Source organism: Rhineura floridana, chromosome 3 (genome assembly GCF_030035675.1).
Source record: "Rhineura floridana isolate rRhiFlo1 chromosome 3, rRhiFlo1.hap2, whole genome shotgun sequence".
Lineage (NCBI taxonomy): Eukaryota > Metazoa > Chordata > Lepidosauria > Squamata > Rhineuridae > Rhineura > Rhineura floridana.
This window is the reverse complement of record NC_084482.1, coordinates 89,940,087-89,961,662: the sequence shown is the minus strand read 5'-3', so window position 1 is coordinate 89,961,662 and position 21,576 is coordinate 89,940,087. Positions and strand designations below refer to the sequence as shown.

The following is a 21,576-nucleotide window of genomic DNA, read 5'->3' as shown; positions in this document are numbered from 1 at the left end:
GGATAATATGGTGGCAGCGGGGAAGGGAAGAATAACACCACAAGTATTCAGAGCAAACCAGAATTATAAGCAGTCTGAGTAAATCAAAGGGATTGGGGACAGCTTAAGCACTCAGTCACAGAGGTAACCAGATTGAGGGAGACTCAGCCAGAGTCTCTGGGAATACTGGTTATAGGACGTGACTGGTGGTGCTGCCTAGCAGGGGGATCTGTTGAGATCTGTGCTAGAGCGGGGAGAGAAACCATAAGAGAGGACGGTCCGGACTGGTGGAGTCCCTGGTGGTGCCTAGAGACAGGCAGTAACCACGAGCAGGTAGGAGCCTGACAGGGAGAGCCAGGGAAGGAAGCCTCACAAACTCCAGCAGAGATCTTCTTAGATATGTGCCAAAAATGCAACATATGCTTCTCCAGGCAATCTTCCAACTTTCATGGGCAACGTATTCCATTGTCTGAGTCAGGTCTACATATCTTGTGACAACTACAGACCACTCATGTATTGTGGCTGCTGGGTCCATGATAGGCAACCAATCTACTTGGCTAATTGACAACAGATCACTTGTTTGACTTGACTCACAAACTGTGTAGGTATGGTCATTCCAACAACTTGGAAGTAATTCCTAATGCCCAATCGAGAATTTTGTTTATTTATTACATTTATCAGTTGCCCTACAAGAGTTCTCTGGGGGGCTCATAAAGCAAAAACATTAAAATGAAAAACAATAAAAACTATACCACATTAATTTTTTAAAATGAAGAACCCAATTAAAAACCTGCTGCAAAGTTAAATTTTCTTCTTTATTCTCCCTCTTATAAATATTTGAAAACTGTAATCATGCCTCTGCTTCCTGCTCTCATTCTCCCTCAAGCTGAATATTCTCATTTCCTTTGGCCTTTCTTCATGTACCTTCCAAACATTTCTTTGTTGTTCACCTTTGATACTTTTGCCATAAGCATCCTTAGCCAACATGCTTCCTAAACACACACACAAAAACATGACACAAGAGTGGAAGCCTAGCCACTGCCACATAGCAGGGCTGTGGAGTCGGAGTCGTGCAGTCGGAGTCAGAGTCGGGAGCAATTTTGGGTGGAGTTGGAGTCGGAGTCGGGAGCAATTTTGGGTGGAGTCAGAGTCAGAAGAAATGTACTGACTCCGACTTCCAAATAAATTTTGATTGACAAGAAGCAATTTTGGGTGGAGTTGAACAGTAGAAAAATAGAGGAGTTGGAGTCGGACAGTAGAAAAATAGAGGAGTCGGAGTCGAAGGTTTGGCATACCGACTCCACAGCCCTGCCACACAGTATTTCACTTCTTGTTTGTAAGAAGCCCATAATAAAATATACTTTTATTTCCATATAGCTGACCAATTAAGATTAGATTTTTTTTTTTTTAAAAAGGATCACAAATACCTCTCAACAATGCTTCTGCTTGGCCAGTTACCCTCTGCTGTTAAGTACCAATTTATTTGGGTTTCCCCCCCAAAACAAACTTCTATAGGAACACTGGGCTCAAAGAAATAAGAAGAATTCTTAACTGTCTACAGTTAGTTAAAACAAAATATTTAACCTTATTTCTTAGAAAACATTTCCAAACTACCCATCCATCCAATTTCAAAGGGCATATTTTTATTTATTTAGCACCATAAAGCCGTATTCAACTAAATCCTTTTGCTTGTGGAACAACTTCAAGTAGTACAAGGGGATTTCTCCCTTCTCCTTCCCCCATGTTGCTCTCAAATCTGCTCGAGAGAGTTGAGGAACCATCAAAACAGATTTAGGGGGCATATGGGGGAGGAGAGAGGGAGAATGTTCTGTTGTGCAAGGAAACATCCTTTCACTGATAGAATGTTCAACTCAGCACTATACTGAATACCACCCATATTGTTTCTTCTCTGTACATATGCAATCAATTCTTGAAATGTTTACTTTTGTATAGGAGGTCTGCTACTACAGGTGGGCCCCTCTTATACGGCAGGTTCCGTTCCGGACTGCCGCCGTAAAGCGGAAATCGCCGTAAAGAGGAACCCATTGAGAATGAGTGCGTTGAGTGAAAATGCCGCAAAATGCTGCAAAAGCGCAAAACTGGCTTTAAAGTGGGGAATTGAAAGCCACCGCATTAGCGGAATGCTGGAAAGCAAAGCGCTGGTAAGGGGGCCCCTACTGTACTCCCTTTACTAGAACACCAGCACAAATCTTGAGCCACCAACACTTTCAAATTATTTTTGGAAAACCTACAGTAATTCTCTAACTGCAAACTAACGCACACCTACCTGGAAATAAGTGTCAATGAATACAGTATGATTTACTTCTGAGTAAACATACACAGAATTGCTCTGTCAATGCTACAGTAATTTGCCTGAGATATTTATTATTTTATTTATTAGATTTATATTCAATCTTTGAACCAAATGATGCTCAGGATAACTTACAATTGTATTAATACACACAGACACACAACTGAGCAACCCTTAGTCCCCCAGCCAACAGATGTGGCCAGAGTATTCCTCCCTTCAGCTCTGCAGTCTCACAGCAACTAGCAGTTGGAGCAGAATGGTTTTTGCGGCCTATTGCCAAAATAAACACAGACACCGTTTATTGGGTTAAATCATGGGCCACTTTATTAAAAACAGAGTCAATTATAACCAATGAACCTGCAGAGGGACAATCCAGTGCGGGGCAATTCAGCTGATCCAGGCGAAGTCTGCTTGCAGCTATAGGGCAACCAAACCTTGCCAGAGCCTGGGGCTGCCCTGTGCCAGGCCCAGCTCTGGCCACACCCTGAAGATGTGTAGGGGGTCCAACCCGCATCACCGCCCCCCGGAGCTGTGGAACTCCGAGCGGATGAGGCACATTGGCCCCAAAAGCGGCCCGTGTTCTGCTTCCCCGGGCCGTATAGCCCAGAGCTGCAGGCCCCCGGACCGCCAATCTCCCCCAAAGGTGCCTAAAGGTGTCACCTAGCTGCCCCTCCCCTTTTAACCTTTCCCCCGCGCTTCCTTGACCAGTGACCATTAAACTATTCAGCCAAAATGGACCAATTAGCCTATTAGCCCTCACAGGCACCCGTGCTAACCCTTGACCCTCCTCTACAACCACAGTGCGGAGTAGACAAAAGAAACCCGCCAGCAAAGCGAGGCAGGCAGGCCAAAAATTCCTAGTCGGCCCCGTAGCGACCAAATTAATCACATTGCAGCCAAGGGAGGGTCGGGCGGGTGCCGCCAAAAATTTGCAGTGAGGGTGGGCGGCTGGCGGTACAGCCTTAAATGGCCGTCTGCCGCCCCGCCCCCACGCTGCGTGCTACGTCAGCGCGCCAGCGTGCTGCGTGCGCGCACCCTCACCAAGATGGCGGCTCGGCTGCGGCTGCAAAACACGTCCCTTTGCCCGGTACGTCCCGGGCGCGGAATGGGGGTTGCGGCCTATTGCCGAAATAAACACAGACACCGTTCATTGGGTTAAATCATGGGCCACTTTATTAAAAACAGAGTCAATTATAACCAATAAACCTGCAGAGGGACAATCCAGTGCGGGGGAATTCAGCTGATCCAGGCGAAGCCTGCTTGCAGCTATAGGGCAACCAAACCTTGCCAGAGCCTGGAGCTGCCCTGTGCCAGGCCCAGCTCCGGCCACACCCTGAAGATGTGTAGGGGGTCCAACCTGCATCACTGCCCCCCGGAGCCGTGAAACTCCGAGCGGATGAGGCACATTGGCCCAAAAAGCGGCCCGTGTTCTGCTTCCCCGGGCCGTATAGCCCAGAGCTGCAGGCCCCCGGACCGCCAATCTCCCCCAAAGGTGCCTAAAGGTGTCACCTAGCTGGAGTGTGACATAAACTGTAGCCACAGGCCTGCTCCCTTTTTGTCCCAGGGGAGGGAGGTATCAAAGGCCGCCCTCAAACGAAACGCTTCGTCATAGGCGAGCCATGCTGCCCCCTGGAACTCGGAGTAGCCCCGATATACGATATCGAGGTATTTAATCAGAATAGGGCCCCTCTGTGGCTGCTTCTGCATCACCACCCCCATGTATGTCAGAAATGCAGGCAACCAATTAGCCCAAGTGCGTTCAATGCGCCGCCTCTTGGGCTTGTCAGGTTCTGCCTCTTCACCCTTATCCTTCTCCCTCCTCACTGGTTCCCTGTACAGAAGTGAGAATAAGTCAATGTACTCCCCCTTCCAAATTTTTTCTTTTGTAGCGGGCAGCAGGTGAAAGCCCAGTGGGGCTGATGTCTCCCCAAAAGGTATAGCCCCTTCCCTCACTGAGCCCAGAGGGTCAGTGTCCTCTGCTGGGGGGGTACCGACCAGGAGGGCTGAGCCCCCACTCCCATCCCTGTTCCGGCAGTGGACTGCCAGACCTGCTCACAGGCCACCCCTAGGGGAGGCAGCTGTTGTGGTGTGCCATGCCCCACCCCCATGGTGATCCCCGCTTGCCCATACCGCTCGGTTTCAGCTGGTGGGGAAAAGGGCCAGTATGGAAACCGCCACGGGGGCCAGCCCCACTGGGGCTGCCCCTGTTGTTGTGCTGCCCAGGGAGACTCACCCCCTATGTTGTCCGCTGAAGGCCCATGCATGGGCTGTGGTCCTGGGGCTGCATGTGAAGACAATGCTGTTCCTGCTTCTGCTCCGGGCGCTCTTGCTGCGGCCCCACTAAGCCCTGGCTCCAGCGCGTCCAGTTGCGCTAAGATAGAAGTAATAGCCGCAGCGTTAGCCCCGCCAACTGGACGCTGCCCTTTCTCCCTGGGCCGCTTGGGGGGTGGTTCCTTTGTTCTCCCAGTTGCCGGCTGGGCAGGGCCCCTCTCCAGGGCTTCTAACCTAGCCAGTATAGTGGTCCATGGTATGCCTGCCCCCTGTCCCCCATCCTCCACAGCAGGGGGTAGGCGTCTACCCTCTGTCCTGGGGGCCCTTCCCTTCCTTTTTGGCCCCCCTTGACCTTTTTTGGGTGGTATCCTGAGCTAGCGTGTAGCCGGGTCTATTCTCACTAATGACCCCCCCAAGGTCTATGCCCGTTGCAGAAGCAAGAGGGACGATGCCTTCTGCAGCAATGAGAGGTGGTCAGCCTGGGATACCTAAGGGGGACCCAGCACCCTCACAATCCTGGCCCCTGGGCTGCTAAGCGACCAATGGGGTGGTGTGCAAGATGGGTCTGGGAACCACTCCCTTGCTATGGGTGGGTGAAGGGCCGAGAACCTTCCCACAGGGGTCCCCTGGATAGTAATTAAAGAGAAAAGAACGCAGGTCCCCTGGATAGTAATTAAAGAGAAAAGAACGCGGCCACAAGGCCGCCTTGCCTGATTTCCGCCGCTGCCGCTAGGCCGTGCTGCCACCGCCGTGCAGCTTTGCTGCACTGGAGGGCCTCCCGAGGCCTAGGGCTCTCTCTGCCGCTGGATGGCCGCTGGATGGCCGCTGCCGCCACACCTCCGCCACTGGCCTAGGGCTCCCTCCACGGCCCCACCGGACCTGCCGATGCCTCCTGCAGGCCGCACCTCCGCAGCTAGGATGGCCTAGGGCTGTCTCCGCTGCCCCGCCGGGTCTGCTCCTGCAGTCTGCTCTTCCGCAGCTGGAGGGCCTCCCGAGGCCTAGGGCTCACCACTGCCCCAGCCCGGAGCCAGGGGGTCTTTGCCGCACCCCAGCCGCGCCGCTCAGCGATCGAGCCGCGCCAACCGCTCCTCGCCGCCGGCCCCGCTGCAACCAAGGCCCCAGCCGCGCCGCTCAGCGATCGAGCCGCGCCGACCGCTCCTCGCCGCCGGCCCCGCTGCAACCAAGGCCTGGCCTGTAGGCCTGGAGAAGCCGCGTGCATCGGCGGGCGATCTGAGCCGCGACGCTCTGCCGATGCAGGAGGGCCTCCCGACCGTTTCAAAAATGCCGCCAAAAATTTGCAGTGAGGGTGGGCGGCTGGCGGTACAGCCTTAAATGGCCGTCTGCCGCCCCACCCCCACGCTGCATGCTACGTCAGCGCGCCAGCGCGCTGCATGCGCGCACCCTCACCAAGATGGTGGCTCGGCTGCGGCCGCAAAACACGTCCCTTCGCCCGGTAAGTCCCAGGCGCGGAACGGGGGTTCTGGCAGGGTTGTTGGAATAAAGCTCCCTGTAGCCAGGGCTGTGGAGTCGGAAGCAATTTTGGGTGGAGTCAGAGTCGGTAGAAATGTACCGACTCCGACTCCAGCTTCAAAATAAATTTTGATTGACAAATATAAATTCAAAATGTCAAAGAAGCTTCCCATGAAGTCAGCTGTAGTTGAGCATTTCACCATAACTCACGATGGAAAACATTTTGTGTGTCAGTGTATGACACAGGACCCAGATGAAGACAAATGCTGTGATGCCAAGATCAGCGCATATTCAGGCAGCGATAAAAATGCTCCTATGAGAGCTTCCCATTTAAAAAGGCATTTACAGCCCTTTCCAGGGCTGTGGAGTTGGAAGCAATTTTGAGTGGAGTCAGAGTCGGCCAGTAGAAAAATAGAGGAGTCGGAGTTGAAGGTTTGACGTACCAACTCCACAGCCCTGCCTGCAGCTGCTGTTTTTCTGGCCAATGGATGGGGCCAGGTTGGTCTCCCCCTTGCCATGTTCTTTCTGGGAGCAACCTTCTAATGGCCCCTGGCTGATGGCAGAGAGTTTCCCAGTTCCAAGGCAAGAATATTTTTATTGGGAATATAGGAAGCTGCTTTATATTAATCCAGACCATTGGTCCTTCTTGTTCACTATTGTCTACACTAATTGGCAGAGGTTCTTCCATATCTTCAGACAAGGCACATTCCCAGCCCTCCCTGGAGACTGCCCTGGAAACTTTTCCATAAAAACAGATGCTTACCAGTAAGCTATGGCCCTTCTTTGATACCCCCCACACTCTAATGTAAAGTGTATGTTATTGCTTTTAAAAATTTAGTTCATGAACAGAACAGTTGTAAACAATGGCATTACTTATACAATAATTTTAAAACACCATGTGATCATTATATCTGTTTAACAATTAATGGAAGACTTTGCTGCTTTCAGCACTGGAAAGCCCCCACTACAGCTTTAAAGCCAGCTTACATCTCTTGTTCTAAAGAGAAAGTGAACACAGAATGGATGGGAATCACTGGAAACTCACTGAGGTTGAGTCTGTAAAATGCAGAGAAATAGTAAGTTTTAATCTTCCTGTTAATAGTATAAATGCACGGTCTGCATTTACTGAAAGAATACATACTAGTGCATGTAGAGAACAGTTTGATAGAAATAACATGTTATCGCGCAATTAGCACCCAGTAGTTAAAGTAACACTGGCATGTAATGTTAAACTGTGGAAAGTTTTTATTACAAAAAATAATGCACAATTACTGTTCCAAGACATACATGTAGAAGACCATTCAAAAGATGAGCAATGCTAATTGTAAATGGAAACAGATGAGAAGTGAAGTTATTTAGGCATTTTCCAGTTGAAACATATTTAGTTAAGACATTTCTACTGCAATTGAAGCAGCATCCATTCAGACAATGGAGCAGTGATCTCCGGCTCTTCTCCGCTTAGCTTAGTGCACTACACGTGCATACATGCTATATGCACATCAGCTCCAGAGGGTCAGGAGAACTCCCAAAACAGGGGTGGGGTGGGGTGGGGAGAAGGGAGATTGTTCCATCAGGTAATCAAAAATGCTTGTGCTGATGTAACGATCTCCTTAGCCCTGTGTTGAAACCCCATGGAAGTAGGACTGTCATTCATTACTCCATGAGTACTTTCATTACTCCATGTGTAATCTTGCTCATTACAATCTTCCAAGCTGGATTCAAGTTTAGGGAGTTTGCCTATAAAGCTTCCAATTGGTTCAGCTCTTAATTCAGATTCTTAAAATCTTGAAAGGTTTGCAAAGTACATTTAACATATTTATTAACAAAGGTTAGCCCAGACACTATAGGTACTACGTACTTATAAAGAAGTGGCATTTTTCAGGTTCGCTCCTGACCACCTTTTTGGCAGTCCTTCTAAGGAAAAGAAAAAGAGATGTCCCTGGCCATGTCTGGTTCCCACTGCCAGGAGCCCAAACAGATTACCACAGAGGAAAGGTGGCCCTAAATTGAAAAAAAGTTGCCTACTCCGGTTTTTTTAACAATTTTAATATTTTATATTTAAATTTTTGTAAACTGTATTGTTCTTTTCTGATGTGTAATTTGTATTTGTGTTTATTTTTTGTGAGGTGGCTTGAGGGCCTTTTTGGGCAAAAGGTGGCATAAAAATAAACTGTAACATAACCTAACATATTTCTCACACTTATAGTGCATATCTAACAATGTGCTGGTACTGCACTGATCTCTCCCCTCCCCACAATCTTACTAGTCCACACTAGAAAAGGGAATTAGTGCTTGTAAAGTTTGTAGAACCAGTTCTCTACTAACAAAATGGCAAAAAGGGCATCTGTTTTGAAGCTCTTCTCCATTAAGAAGAAAAAAATCTGTCAATCCCCCACATTGGAAGACTAGTTTATCCCATATAATCTCATCATGATTTCCTTAAATCCATTATTTCAGGGGTGGGCCCCAATATGAAATGGCTCAAGATACTTACTGGGAATGGGAGAGGGCCAATTATTACTGCAGATGGAGGTGAATAGAATACAGCACAGTAGAGGTAGACAGGAGGCAAAGTTCTTCATTATAACTGCTGCTATGGTGCTGTGGCAATCCCTTCTCCTACCTACTCCAGTTGCAGGGGGAAGGGGCAAAAGAACCCCATAATCCCAAATTCTTACTAGAAGGGGCTCAGAAGCACCTCACAAATGGTGTAGTTCTTTGATCCTGGCTTGTTGACCTTTAGAAGAACTATAGGACTTTTGTTAAACAAATAATTTGGCTTCTTCCTTTGATAGCAAGAACACTTGGAAACAAAGAGTTAAAACTGGTCATTAAAAACATTCAAAACTCCCAAATGTTTATATGAATTCTAGTTTCACCCTCAAAATCCTATAAATGATATTACAGAAGTTGTATATGTTGAGGCATACATATACAACTGATTATATATATATACATATACACGTACACACCGACACAGAATATACAGTATAGTACTCAGAGCAACACTTTTTAAACAGGACTAATTTTGCTTTCTTTCTTGCATGAATAAAAAACATCAGGATGAGCTTGTAGGGAAGAACGAACAACCAAATAGTCAATTTGGGGAAAAGTCTTGGAGCGGAATCATGACCTCAATTTTATCTATCTTGACTTTCAGATATTCATAAAATGAATAGACATCCAAGAACAGACACCGGCAAGACAATCACATATCTAACAGTGAGAGAGAAAAGATAGGAAAGTAAAATCATGTTTATGCAAGCATACCTTTCCAACTCATGATACATTTCAAACATGGTCAGTAGTATGAATAAGTTGCCTATTTCTGCTCTGAATTTATGCAAGGATTTTCTTCTGGACAGTTAGCTGAAGTACAGTCCAAGCGCTATATTTGGCCTGGCAATATTTTTATTATAGCTGTAAACCTGGCAATATTTTTATTGTAGGTACAACGTAGTATTAGGCACTGCAGTGAAGACTTTACATGTATAATAGTTATTTTAACATTATGTGCTTCTATTTCTTATTAGCAGTTATTGGTCATCTCAGGATACTTCAGAAGACAGGATGACAACAAAGCAATGAAATGGAATCATTGGAGAGCTTTGTACCATGAACAGCAAGGCATGTGTCAAAAACAACAGCAGCAGACAGCTGCACACCAAAGGCTTTAATCTGTAATGATTTACAAGGCCCACATTTCAAGAAGCTGGATCTCTTCTCTATATTCTGTACAAGTAACAGAAAGCCTTGCTGAATTGTGAACAAAACAAACATTTACAATTCCTAAAGGGTCTGAACAATAATAAAGGGTTTGTCAACAAAATTTCCAGTGGGAAAAATTCAGCTCTAAAGCCTATGGCTGCCTACTTCAGCAGAGACAATTAATCTATTTCAGCAACGCTGGACTAAGCTGAATTTATGCTGAATTAGGTTCACAAATAAAATAATCTAAACTACTATTACACAAGAGGTTGGTCTAAATGGTACAGTAAACCTGAAAGAATTTCAAAAAAATCACAGTGGTTATAGAGTTTCTACCTAGTGATCTGACAGACAATATTCAATTCACTCACATATATAATCAACAGAAATGGAAGAAGCTTCATTGGGATGGGATGTAAATTTCATGCCTATGAATATCGCAGACTTCTTGCTAACAAAACAGCTACCTGCAGACTTGCAAAGCTGCTCCACACGTAGCCCAAGTGAGATGGAAAACCCCTTGCAACTAAATATGTTTCCCAGGAAGCGATTCATGAATGGAAGGGGGGAACAGCCACCCAAAAAAACAAATATGAGCCCCACTACCATCTCTCATTTGTACTGGACAAGTGTCCTCCCCATAAAACAGAAGTGGGGAATCTGTGGCTGGAATACAACTCCCATCATCACTGGCCATGCTGGATTAAGCTAATGGGAGTTGGAGTTCTGGAGTCCAGTTGGACGACCACAAGGTCCTCATACCACCATAAAAAGCCTAATGGCATTAACGTCTATTGTGGAAAACTGCAAAGGGAGAACAAAATTACACCAAAGTGGCTGATAAAAATATACTCTGACATTTTATATCATATGCACATCCATGTACATAACATATGGATTACAACATCCAGCTAATTTTAATGTCTTTCAGAGTCTACAGTATATTGTGTATTAGATGGCGGTAATAAGAGAGAAAGGGATTATTACAGGAACTTCATTAATCAGTGCTGACTTATGAATGCTAAGAACTTCTCATTACCTCAGGGCTCTGTGCAATTTCATAGGCTATATCTGCTTCTGGTTTGTGCTTTACCTCTAAAATGTTTTCCTACTGCTCAAGTTCTCGTCATAAGAATTTGCAGGGGTATGTAAACTGATACTCTGTGACCTAGCACTGTGAGTGAAATTAGAGACAGGAGTGACTTAGTGGGCTAGCCAACCCAGTCTCAAACTAAGTAAGACTATTCCAAAACTTGTGCTCTAGGGTTCTCAGAAATTCACTTGAAACTTCAAGACACAATTTACCTTGAGAGACTATTAGTCGGATTGCATATTTATCACAATCATATATTTAGAAAGGTTCTACTTTTTGAGTATAAGAGAAAGGTATACTTTGACATCCTGATTCGTAGTTATAGTACATTAAAGTTATTTTGAGCAGAATGGCTCAATCATATCTGCTTTTATTTTAAGAGAAGAAAAACTTACACAGGTTACTGTGTATGTATGTACACATACACATTGCAGAAACTTTCATCCATTTAAGAATCAGGCCTGGAAACCATATCATTAAAGTGGAATCATACTAAATCTCATTTCAATGAAATTGCTTTTTAAGTGAATTTATCTTTGGAGCCTGAAGCTTGCACTCTAGTGTATGATTTGCACAGATGGGCACCCTAGAAAATCCAGCTGGTGTCCCACGCATAGTAGGCTATTTGCCCCAGAATACACATTGATGTACAATGTGCATGGAAGATATGCAGAATACCTTAATAAGTAAATCTGGGACAAGAAGCTTTCACAATTCTATTGAAATCATCCACCTTATACACTTCTATTTATACGGATATATCATACCCTCTCTGTTGAAAATTCTGTCTTGCTTATACTTCATTAAATCCACTAGATCACAAGGGTAGCATATAAAAGCAAGGAAATTCATAGTTTCCAACTGTTTCTTCTATGACCTTGCATTGCCTCATAATACCTAGCCAGTGTGGTAGTTTCTTAACAATGGGTGACATTACATAGTCACAGCATTATCTCGGCTCAACTCATGATTTCAACCATAACACAGCTTCCACTTTATTTTATTTAAACATAGTTAATTTTACATTATACCCCATTGACCTTGGTTTTGATAAGCTATTAAGTAGGTCCTTTCAAATTTTACTAGTTACTCAGGATGTAGGTAGTGAAATCCAATTTCCTCTCTCTAATGGAAATTCTATGACTAAAAGCCACACAACTCTCGACAATGCAGAAATTTATCCCATACGGACAATGCCATTATCTACGGACATTACCATTATCAACTGTTTTACAAAGTAGGTTTATGAACCATAACACCATGCCACTTGAAGATGCATCTAACACAATTCAAGTCCTAAGATTTTAAAGCAAATCTGTAAATAATAATATGCCACAGAGATAGCAATAATGGTGACTGAAGTACCCATTTGTTAAATAAAGAACAGAGAATGCAAATTTAGTATTCCACATCATTTGTCCTTTTAAAGAGATATGTAGTCAAGAAGTTCTGGTAGACAGTATTTCAAGTTATTTAAACTGGGGGAGAGGAGAGGAATGTATCATCATTTGTGGAAAAGAATTGGGGACATAACCCTGAAGCGGCAAGTAAGTGATCTTCAGGTGACAGAGGAGAACTATCTCAGGGGGAAAGCCACCATCATTAGTTTGATCATCATATAAATCTAAGCAAAAGTTGAAAAACAGATAGATATTAATTGTATCAGTCTACAACTTTTGAGTTCAGATAATCTAAGGCAAAGAATTATTTTCAGTAAGAGTTCTATCCTCTAGCACAATACAAGTTTCTCTGCTAAGTTGTCCTAAAGGACCAGAGGGCAAGGAACTTTCAAGCAAAGCCATATTTACCATAGATTGGTTTCTCTCAATCTACAAATCTACCATCACATTAATATAAGCAAAGCCAAGAAACCACCGGGTGGGGGTGGGAGGACTGGCGGCCCAAATAATTTATTCATCAAGAGAATTTATATCCTACATTTGCACTTATCAAGAAAGACTCAAATTTATGGGCCCACCATAAAATTAAAAACAACGAACATCACTTTCAAAAACAGTAACCAAAAGCTCAACGCACTTAAAGCTATTTAGAAGCGAAAGGGGACTATTAAGTTTCTTTGCTCAAGGTGTGGGTGGGTCAAGCGTGGGTGATGAACACTGGTAAGTGGAAGACATAAAAGAGAGTACAATTCCCTTCCCCATACCTGGGCGTGTGTATGTGAAAGAAGGGAATCTTCCGCCTCCTCATTCATGCTGCCCCCTCCAGGTCAGGGCCGTAAACCTCAGTCACAGCCAGGGCTCCCCGCCCCCCGGAAAATCCCTAGGCGACCGCCCGGCAACCCTTTCAGTTGAGGAAAGTTGAAAGAAGGACCTCCAGTAAGGGGGAAGAGAAGCACACCCTCTGGGGAGAGGGTTAGCCTGTGAGGAAGGAAGGATGTCGAAAGAGGAGCAGGAGGAGGATGTGGGCCCCTCCCGGTTTCCCTCCTCCTTGTGGAGGAGCAGCTGCCTCTCCTAACTTCCCTTCCCCGCCTCGGCCGAGTGGAGCCGTGCCCAGCCTCTTCGCGCCGCCGCCCTCACCTCCGGTACCGTCCGAATTCTCATTGAGGCTGCCCGAGGAGTCATGGTGGGAGCCCACACACCCGCCCATGGGGCCCGGCCGTCCCGGCCCGGAGACCCGCCTCCTCTCCTCCGAGCTCCTCCGTCTCTGTCGTTCTCGCGGCCGGTCGGGCAGGCGCGCTGGCTCCGGAGCAGCACCGCCGCCCCCTCCTGCTGGTTGCGCTCGCCCCGGCCCCGCCTCAGCTCCCGCCTCCCTCGCTCGTGCGCCCGCCCCGCCACCGGCGAGGAGAGCCTGCAGGCGCCGCGGCCTCTGTCAAACCAATCAGACCCGCTACCACCGCGGGAGCGCCCGGGCCACAGAAGGAGTTCTTGAGGCGATGGCACAGGGAGGTTTGGGGGGGCTTTTCCCCGGCTCTCTATCCATGCCGCCTCTGCCTCCCGGGAAGGACCGCCCCTTTCTTTTCAGCACCGAGGAAAAAGCGCTGCCACTTCCCGGAGCAAATTGCTCGTGGTGAGTAGCATCCAAGCAATGCCAATGGCCCACACAATCCCCCCACTGGGTAGACCAGGGTCTGCATCCGTCAGCCTTTCCCGCCTCATCAAAGCCGGAGACCGGCAGGAACCGAACTTTCCAATCACGCTCACACTAGCTTGGCTCCTTTCTTTTCATGAGAACGACAGAGGGGGAGGGGGACCCAAGAGAGTTAGTAGCTGGTGCTGAATAGTCAAATCCCGATCGCTCTTGCAGCGACATCACTGGGGAAATCCTGGGGTCACCCTCCATAGCCACATTGCCTCAGTTACCACCATCGTAGAGAGAGGAAAGTTCTGGAAGCACACCCCAGCTCCATAACCTGAGTAAACACTCACCTTTATCCTCTTTCTCTCTCTCCTTTCCTCTTCCCCCACAAGCAGGGATAAATTTTAGCCAGGGTTTGGTCTGGAACTTACCTTTAATATGAAGGCTCATATGTCCATGGCATGCATTAGCTGTTACTCTCTCTGCCTCCTGTCCACGGTGAACCTACTGGGTGGATGGAGAGAGTGTGTAGTCCTCATACAGCTAGGTTAGAATAGAGCAGATTTCTTCAACCTTGGGTCCCCAGATGTTGTTGGACTGCAACCCTGACCATTGGCTAAGGTGGTTGGGGCATGGTGGGAACTGTAGTCCAACAGCATCTGGGGACCCAAGGCTGAAGAGCGCTGGAACAGAGTACTGTCAGGTCAGGTGCTACAATGAGGCTTCGAGCTCTGCCTCCATTTTTCAGACTAAGCACTATATCCAGACTGACATGGGGGATGGACTTGATTAATTTATTCATTGGGATGTTCTTCAAAATACATTAGTGGAAGTTGGTTGGCTGCCTCCCTCCTAAATGGACAAAAATTACACAGCCACAAGAGTGGCTGTATACTATAGCCAGCTTGGATTTTTCACATTCTGCAATGTTAAATTGAAAATACCATCCATGCCATTCTGATGCTTCCCAGAATCTCATTTCAAAACAAAACCTTATAAAACTTATAGTCCTGAACTCAGAAACACTTGCTTAACAACTCTCTCAATTTTCATGGCGATACACAAAACAGTCAGAGAGAATAGAGAGTTCAAAGTCTAAAATGAGAGAAAGAGTCCTTTTGGATGTTTTTCTGACAGAGTTCTTATAATCTGTTGAAATTCATTAAAAATCAGCCATGTTCACAGCGTACCTGTAACACTAATACTGACCTTGCCCCATACTCTGACCTTCATCTTCTTCAGTTTGAAGGTTTAAAAAATGCCTGGCTGATTTTTAATTAATTTAAGAAATTCTGGCTGGAACCCTATGATAACGTCGGGCATGCTCAGTAAGAACCAACTGTCAGAGTGCTAAAAGCCAGACTCACAGCTGCTGGGCTTGCCTAATCAGGGGCCCACACCCATACTAGACTTTGATTTCACTTGAGACAGTCATGGCTTCCCTCAGAGAATCCTGGGAAGTGTAGTTTGTGAAGGGTGCTGAGAGGAGACTCCTTTTCCACTGAGAGAGCTCCAGTGGCCAGAGTGGTTTAACAGTCAGCCACTCTGATTGAAGATCTGTGAGGGGAACAGGGCATCTCCTAGCAACTCTCAGCACCCTTCACTAACTACACTTCCCAGGATTCTTTCACAGAAGCCATGACTGTCCAAAGTGAAATAAAGCAAGCGGCTGGAGGGAGGTGCCCAGAATGACAAAACAAAAAGATAAAAAGTCACAATTTTATTCCATTTGTGCAATTAAAATATGTAAAAAGCCCAATGCATTTCGGCTGATCAAATCTAGCCAAAATGCGTTGGGCTTTTTACATATTTTAATTGCACAGACAGAATAAAATTGTGATTTTTTTATCTTTTTGTTTTGTCATTCTGGGCACCTCCCTCCAACCGCTTGTTATATTGAATGACATCAACCTTTTTCCACCCCCAAAGTGAAATAAAGGCCTGGTGTTGATGTGGCCAGGGACAGCTTTGGTTTAAATTTGGGTGGGAGGCTACATGTGTCTGCTGTAGAATAAAAAGATGGGGAAAACGCTGAAAAGCAATGATACTGTTCACAATGTTTACCTTTTGGAAAGGAAAGGGGTTTCCCTTCTGCCCAGTGCCCACCCACCCAATCTCCTCCCCTCCCCCTCCCCTCCCCCAGGTCAGTGTTGGACTACGACTTGGGAGATCAGGGTTCAAATCCCCACACAGCCATGAAGCTCACTGGGTGACCTTAGGCCAGTCACTGCCTCTCAGACTCAGACTCAGAGGAAGGCAATGGTAAACCACCTCTGAATACTGTTTACCATGAAAACCCTATTCATCGGGTCGCCATAAGTTGGGATCAACTTGAAGGCAGTCCATTTCTATTTTCAAACATGATTGCTCAGAAATAAATCTCATTGAACTCAAAAAATATGCAAATGATCAAACCCACCCTCCCTTCTCCTTCCTCCTATCCCCTCCCTCTTGCCCCTTCCCTTACCCTTCCTTTGCCCCCCTCCCCCTCCCCTTCCAATCCCCTCCTTCCCCTTCCCCCTTCTTCCCCTCCCCTTCCTCCTCCCCATGGTCAGTTTTACCTATCTTAAGCATGATTGCACGGAAGTAAATACCATTGAACTCTATAAGCATTGAAATGAGCAAACCTGCCCTCCCCTCCCCCTTCCTTTGCTCCCCTCCAATACGCTCCTTCCCCCTCCCCCCCTCCCCCCCATGGTTAACTTTTCCTATCCCAACCATGATTGCATAGGAGTAAATCCCATTGAAAATAAGCATGCAAATGATCAGACCTGCTTTCCCCCCCTTCCCCTCTCCTCTCCCTTCCTCCTCTCCTCTCCTCCCCTCTTCCTTCTTCCTCCTCCCCTGCCCACTCTAGCCCTCCCCCTCCCCCCCAGTCAGTTTTACCTATCCTAAGCATGATTGCACGGGAGTAATTCACACTGAATTCAATAAACATGCAAATGGTCAAACCTGTCCTCCCCTCCCCCTCCTGCCTGTTCCCATCCCAGTCCTCCTCTCTGTGTTTCCTACCCTCCCTCCTCCTCCCCTCCCCATCCCCTGTGGTCAGTTTCACCTATCTTAAGCATGATTGCAGGGGAGTAAATCCCACTGAACTCAATAAACATGCAAATGATCAATCCAAGCTTGGACAGGATCCCATTTCTTACCTCCCGGATTAAAAAGCAGGGAAATTCACTAATAGGCAAAAAAACCCTTGTGGTTTAAGAACATACCTATAGCCCACATATATTTCTATTCAACTTTAAAAAGCAGGGAAATTGGGCAGCTATAGTGAACGCACCAGGGGAGCATTCTGAGATACTGTACTGCCCTACAAATTTGTCAAAATGCAAACACAATTTGGGTTGGTCTTTCACAGTCCAATCCACTTCCTGTATAGCTTGGAAGAATTTGGTAGCATGTGCCTCTGAGCATATGGTGAGTGGTGGCAACACCTGCAATCAGCCCAAATAATAGAAAGACATGTGCTGTGCTGATCTTGTTCAAGCAGGGAGGAAGCGACATTATTAAGACAGTTGACATAGTTCAGAGGGTCACTTTAAATATGTCTGATTCTTGGAAAAGTTACTTTTTTGAACTACAGCTCCCATCAGCCCCATCCAGTGCCCATGCTGGCTGGGGCTGATGGGGGTTGTAGTTCAAAAAAGTAACTTTTCCAAGCTCTGGATTTACTTTGAAATTTTAGTGAAGTTTCCTATAGGAAATCATTTTCTTTTGTTTCTGTTTCTCTGAATATGTGAAGTACAGCAACACTTTGCAAAATTTACACTAAAAACAATTGTGGAATAATGGCACTGACTTCTGCAGAATAGTTTCCAGTGGACCTCAGGAGTGTCTCAATTTGCACAAGATAAAACAGTGGGAGGTGAAATATATTCTAGCAAATTCTAGGTGTGCTCTATGTTTTTATTGACTGTGCCCACCTTTACTTAAATGAAGTGGTTTAAACATAGCAGACTCAAAACATGCATCCTCTTTTTTCCAATAGCTAGAGTCATCCCTGAATTAGCAACATTTTGTAATCCGTCTGATTTTGCATCAAACTGCAGTTTCAGATTCAACTGTTAATGCACCCAAAATAGAAATAGAACATAACCTCCGATTTGAAACCCAAAAGGCTGTCTTCACCATCATATGACATTGACCAATAAAAAGGCTTTGAAATTAATAAAAATAAATTTGACACAGATTTCTGGGATGAATAATGAGGGAAATAAAATTTTCTAGTTTAGATTCTCTGTAGAAACATTAGTAACACATGAAAGAAGCAAAGTAAGAAGAACACCAACAAACATACAAGAATATAATTATCTTTCGAGATGGCAGGTGTTGCCACCACTCACCATATGCTCAGAGGCACATGTTACCAAATTCTTCCAAGCTACAGAGCAAATGGATTGGACTGTGAAAGACCAACCCAAATTGTGTTTGCATTCTGACAAATTTGTAGGGTAGTACAATATCTCAGAGAGGAGGTCAGGTCTCCTGCTCCCCTGGGGCATCCACTACAGCTGCCCAATTTCCCTGCTTTTTAATTTGATAGAAATATCTGTGGGCTATAGGTACATTCTTAAACCGCAAGTTTTTTTTGCCTATTAGTGAATAATTATATATTTGTGTGGGATGTTTTTTAAATGACTCTTCCATTTTGTTTGTTCTGCTTCTGTGATGCAGAAGACAGTATTAAAATGCCAGAGAGAAAATGATAAGTCCTTGTGGAAGCACACAAGAATATGAACCGGTGTATATATAGGTGACAACTGCAATGCCCAGTTTGCAGGCTTTTTGTGTGTGACAAGACTTTATCTTAAAATAGTACTATGTGCAGTACATTGATTCCACTTGGGATAGTACAGATATGTATTACAAAGGGTTCAAATGTGTGCTGATGTGTCAATACCAATTGGAGTCAAGCCCATGTATATTTTCAGGACTTCTGGGTGAATGTGAATTATATTTGTAACTGATTTTTTAACTGCGATTTTATTAAGGGGGGGAAAGAGAGAAAGATAGGAAGGGGGGAAAGCCTGTACTGATATGAAAGTGAATGCCCATGAGAGAACGAAGGTATTTGTTGGTGTTAAGATGCTCTTATATGTGGGTTTGAATCTAACCACTGAAACCTGGAGCTTTTGATATACTGCATTACATCACAAGTTTTCACGTTTTTCTGCACTTGATCCTATATCATTCTGGGACTGAATGGAGAGAAATAGGAATGATTTTTTAGAAGACACATGCATACACATTCACCCAGAAGTCCTGAAAATGTATATAAAAGGAACATGCTGGGCTTGATCCAGTCCATCATTGATGCAGGCAGCGCCCATGTGCAACCAGAATCTGGATGTTGAGATTCTGAAAAGAGTTGGTGAACATCAAATTAAAACCATGTGCAAACCACTTTTAAATTTCTTCTTGTGCCAATCTCATGTGGCAAGCCATTTACAGTATATTGTTATGGTTGTTGCTGGTTGCTCATTCTTTTGTTTGGCAGATTGTTGATTAATAGTCCAGAATGTATGAATGCAGTTTCATCAGTGGGATCTAATGTGATATGACGGGCACCAACAGTGGTGTGTTTCCATAGTTTATTAAAAACCTGCTTTTTTGCCTAGGTGTTCCCCAACCATTAGTGGTAGCTGTGAACTATATTCTGTACAGCCTTGGTGATGTTTTGTTGTATTCATATGTTTAACCATGATTATATTAATCTATTGTTGTAAACCATTTTGGGATTTTTAAAAAAATGAAAAGCTGTTATATTTTAAAATATAAATAAAATAAAATAATGGTCAGGAGACAGTTGCTTGATAGGTGAGGAATTTATCTCTCTTTTAAAAGATCCACCAGAGTTTGGAGAAGATGATACCCTTTCCAGCCAAGGAGAGAGAGCAGAAGGATGTTTGCAAAAACAATAGTAAAGTTGTTCTGATGATGCAGATAAAGACAGCGTTAGCTGAAAGTGAAAAACCTTGAAGTGGAAAGTCTTCAGTTCTGTTGTAAAGTCAAGATTAATTTTGGGGTTATGATATAAAATACAAGATCTCCTGCTTTAAAGTAATTCCTCTACCAGTCTGCTTATGCTTTGCATGTATATTTGTAAATAATAAACTTTTACAAAGACTATTAATCTTCAATATTCTCCCATCCAAAAGAAATTAAATCCTACGGTGCTGCCCTTGGAATTTTACTGCTTTGGAAAGTGGAGAGTATACAGAATTTTTCTCCATGCCACTAATTTTTGGTATGGAGGTTTTGGTGGGTAAGAAAGTCCTTTGAACATTGTGGTGACCTATTACATACAGTATGAATGGACTTTGTGTGGACAGTGTGTGGAGAGTAGACATTTTAAACTATTTTCCATGTGGTTGCTGCTATGAATGCATTGGTCTTCAATGCCACTCTTATGCCACTCAAAAATCTGGACCCAAGGTAAATTTTGACTTGAATTAGAAATGATCCTTTGGTAGTAAGGGCTGCCTTCCTCTCATGATGAATTATGCAGTCTTACGCTGTGGTAACAACCCCACAATCCATATCAGCTTCTGAAGTATTTACACATTCAACTGATCAACTGGACTGAAATTAATCAGAGTATCAACAGAACTGAATCAGAGTATCAACAATATCTGATAGTCATGAGAATCAGACTGGGGTTTTTATCTGGGTGTATTCTGCAACAACTCGTTGACACAATAATAGTGTGCTAGTGGTGTATTTATACTGGACTGTCGACACATCATTCTCAGAATACGAACTGTAAAAAAAAACATCCCACCACCTCCACCTTACTACTGAAATCCTCAGAGCACTGATAAATGCTGAGCATAGATAAAAACACAACCAGTTCAGAGTTAGGTGTGTCCTACTTTAATTGATGGTCATGTACAATGTGAATGGCCACATAAACACAATTTTAAACCAGAAACCCACTGACCGCCATGTCTATTATCCAGTGTACTCTACATGATCCATCAAAGAACTCAGTGGGACTGGAACTCAGCTAAGTCTGATTGGATCTTATGTTTTATTTCTTGTGTAATCCTTTGCCTTTTACCTCATTGGATAGTACTGTTTTCCCAGCAGTGTATCCATTGGCTCATCCAGATGACCGTATAATGTGTGACATGATTGCTTTGTGCATTCATTATTTTTTGGTCGTCCATATGATATTGTGCGCTTTTGCGCATTTCCGCGTGGTTAAATCCGCTGTTGCATTACTGCAAAAAACGCAATTTGCTTTTTAAAATTGGGAATCATCTTCTGTGCCTTCAGGCGCTTGGATGGAATACTGCAGATGTAACAGCTGTGGGTGTGTGATGGGCGGTTCTTGGGCGGTTCCCCATACCCCTTCCCTCATTCTCAGCCAATCACGTATTTCCACTTTTGCGCATGTGCGCGAATGTTCGGGGAAAGCCCAAGAAAACGGAACCAATCAGAGCAATGGTGTGGTGTGGCAACTTCTGCTGTGCAGATGCAAAAATCTGCAGTTGCGCAGAAGTAGCAAGAGCAGTTTATTTTTAACCAGCCTGCAAACTGGGCGGCCGCTCTGGGTGAGATCTGCAATTGTGGTTGTGTGTAAAGCCCCCCTTTTCCTGGCTGCTCTAACTCAAGTGCAGCTGGTTGGTGCAGGGAGCTCACTTTGCTCTTTCCGCCTCACTCGGAGACAGAAAGACATGCACAGGCACACACACAGGGGAGA

General features: G+C 45.0%; 1 protein-coding gene across 2 annotated transcripts in view; it reads right to left on the bottom strand.

Moving 5' to 3' along the window:
* Positions 1-13,775, bottom strand: part of UBTD2 (ubiquitin domain containing 2) — an 85,872-nt gene extending 72,097 nt beyond the window's left edge. The window contains exon 1 of one of the 2 annotated variants that reach the window (XM_061616892.1): positions 13,370-13,775. In XM_061616892.1, the coding sequence (XP_061472876.1) occupies positions 13,370-13,439 (70 nt within the window). In that variant the 5' untranslated portion in view covers positions 13,440-13,775. Of the gene's footprint in view, positions 1-12,996; positions 13,313-13,369 lie in introns of those variants that run through there. The other variant, XM_061616893.1, reaches the window with a different exon arrangement.
* Positions 13,776-21,576: the final 7,801 nt, after the last annotated feature.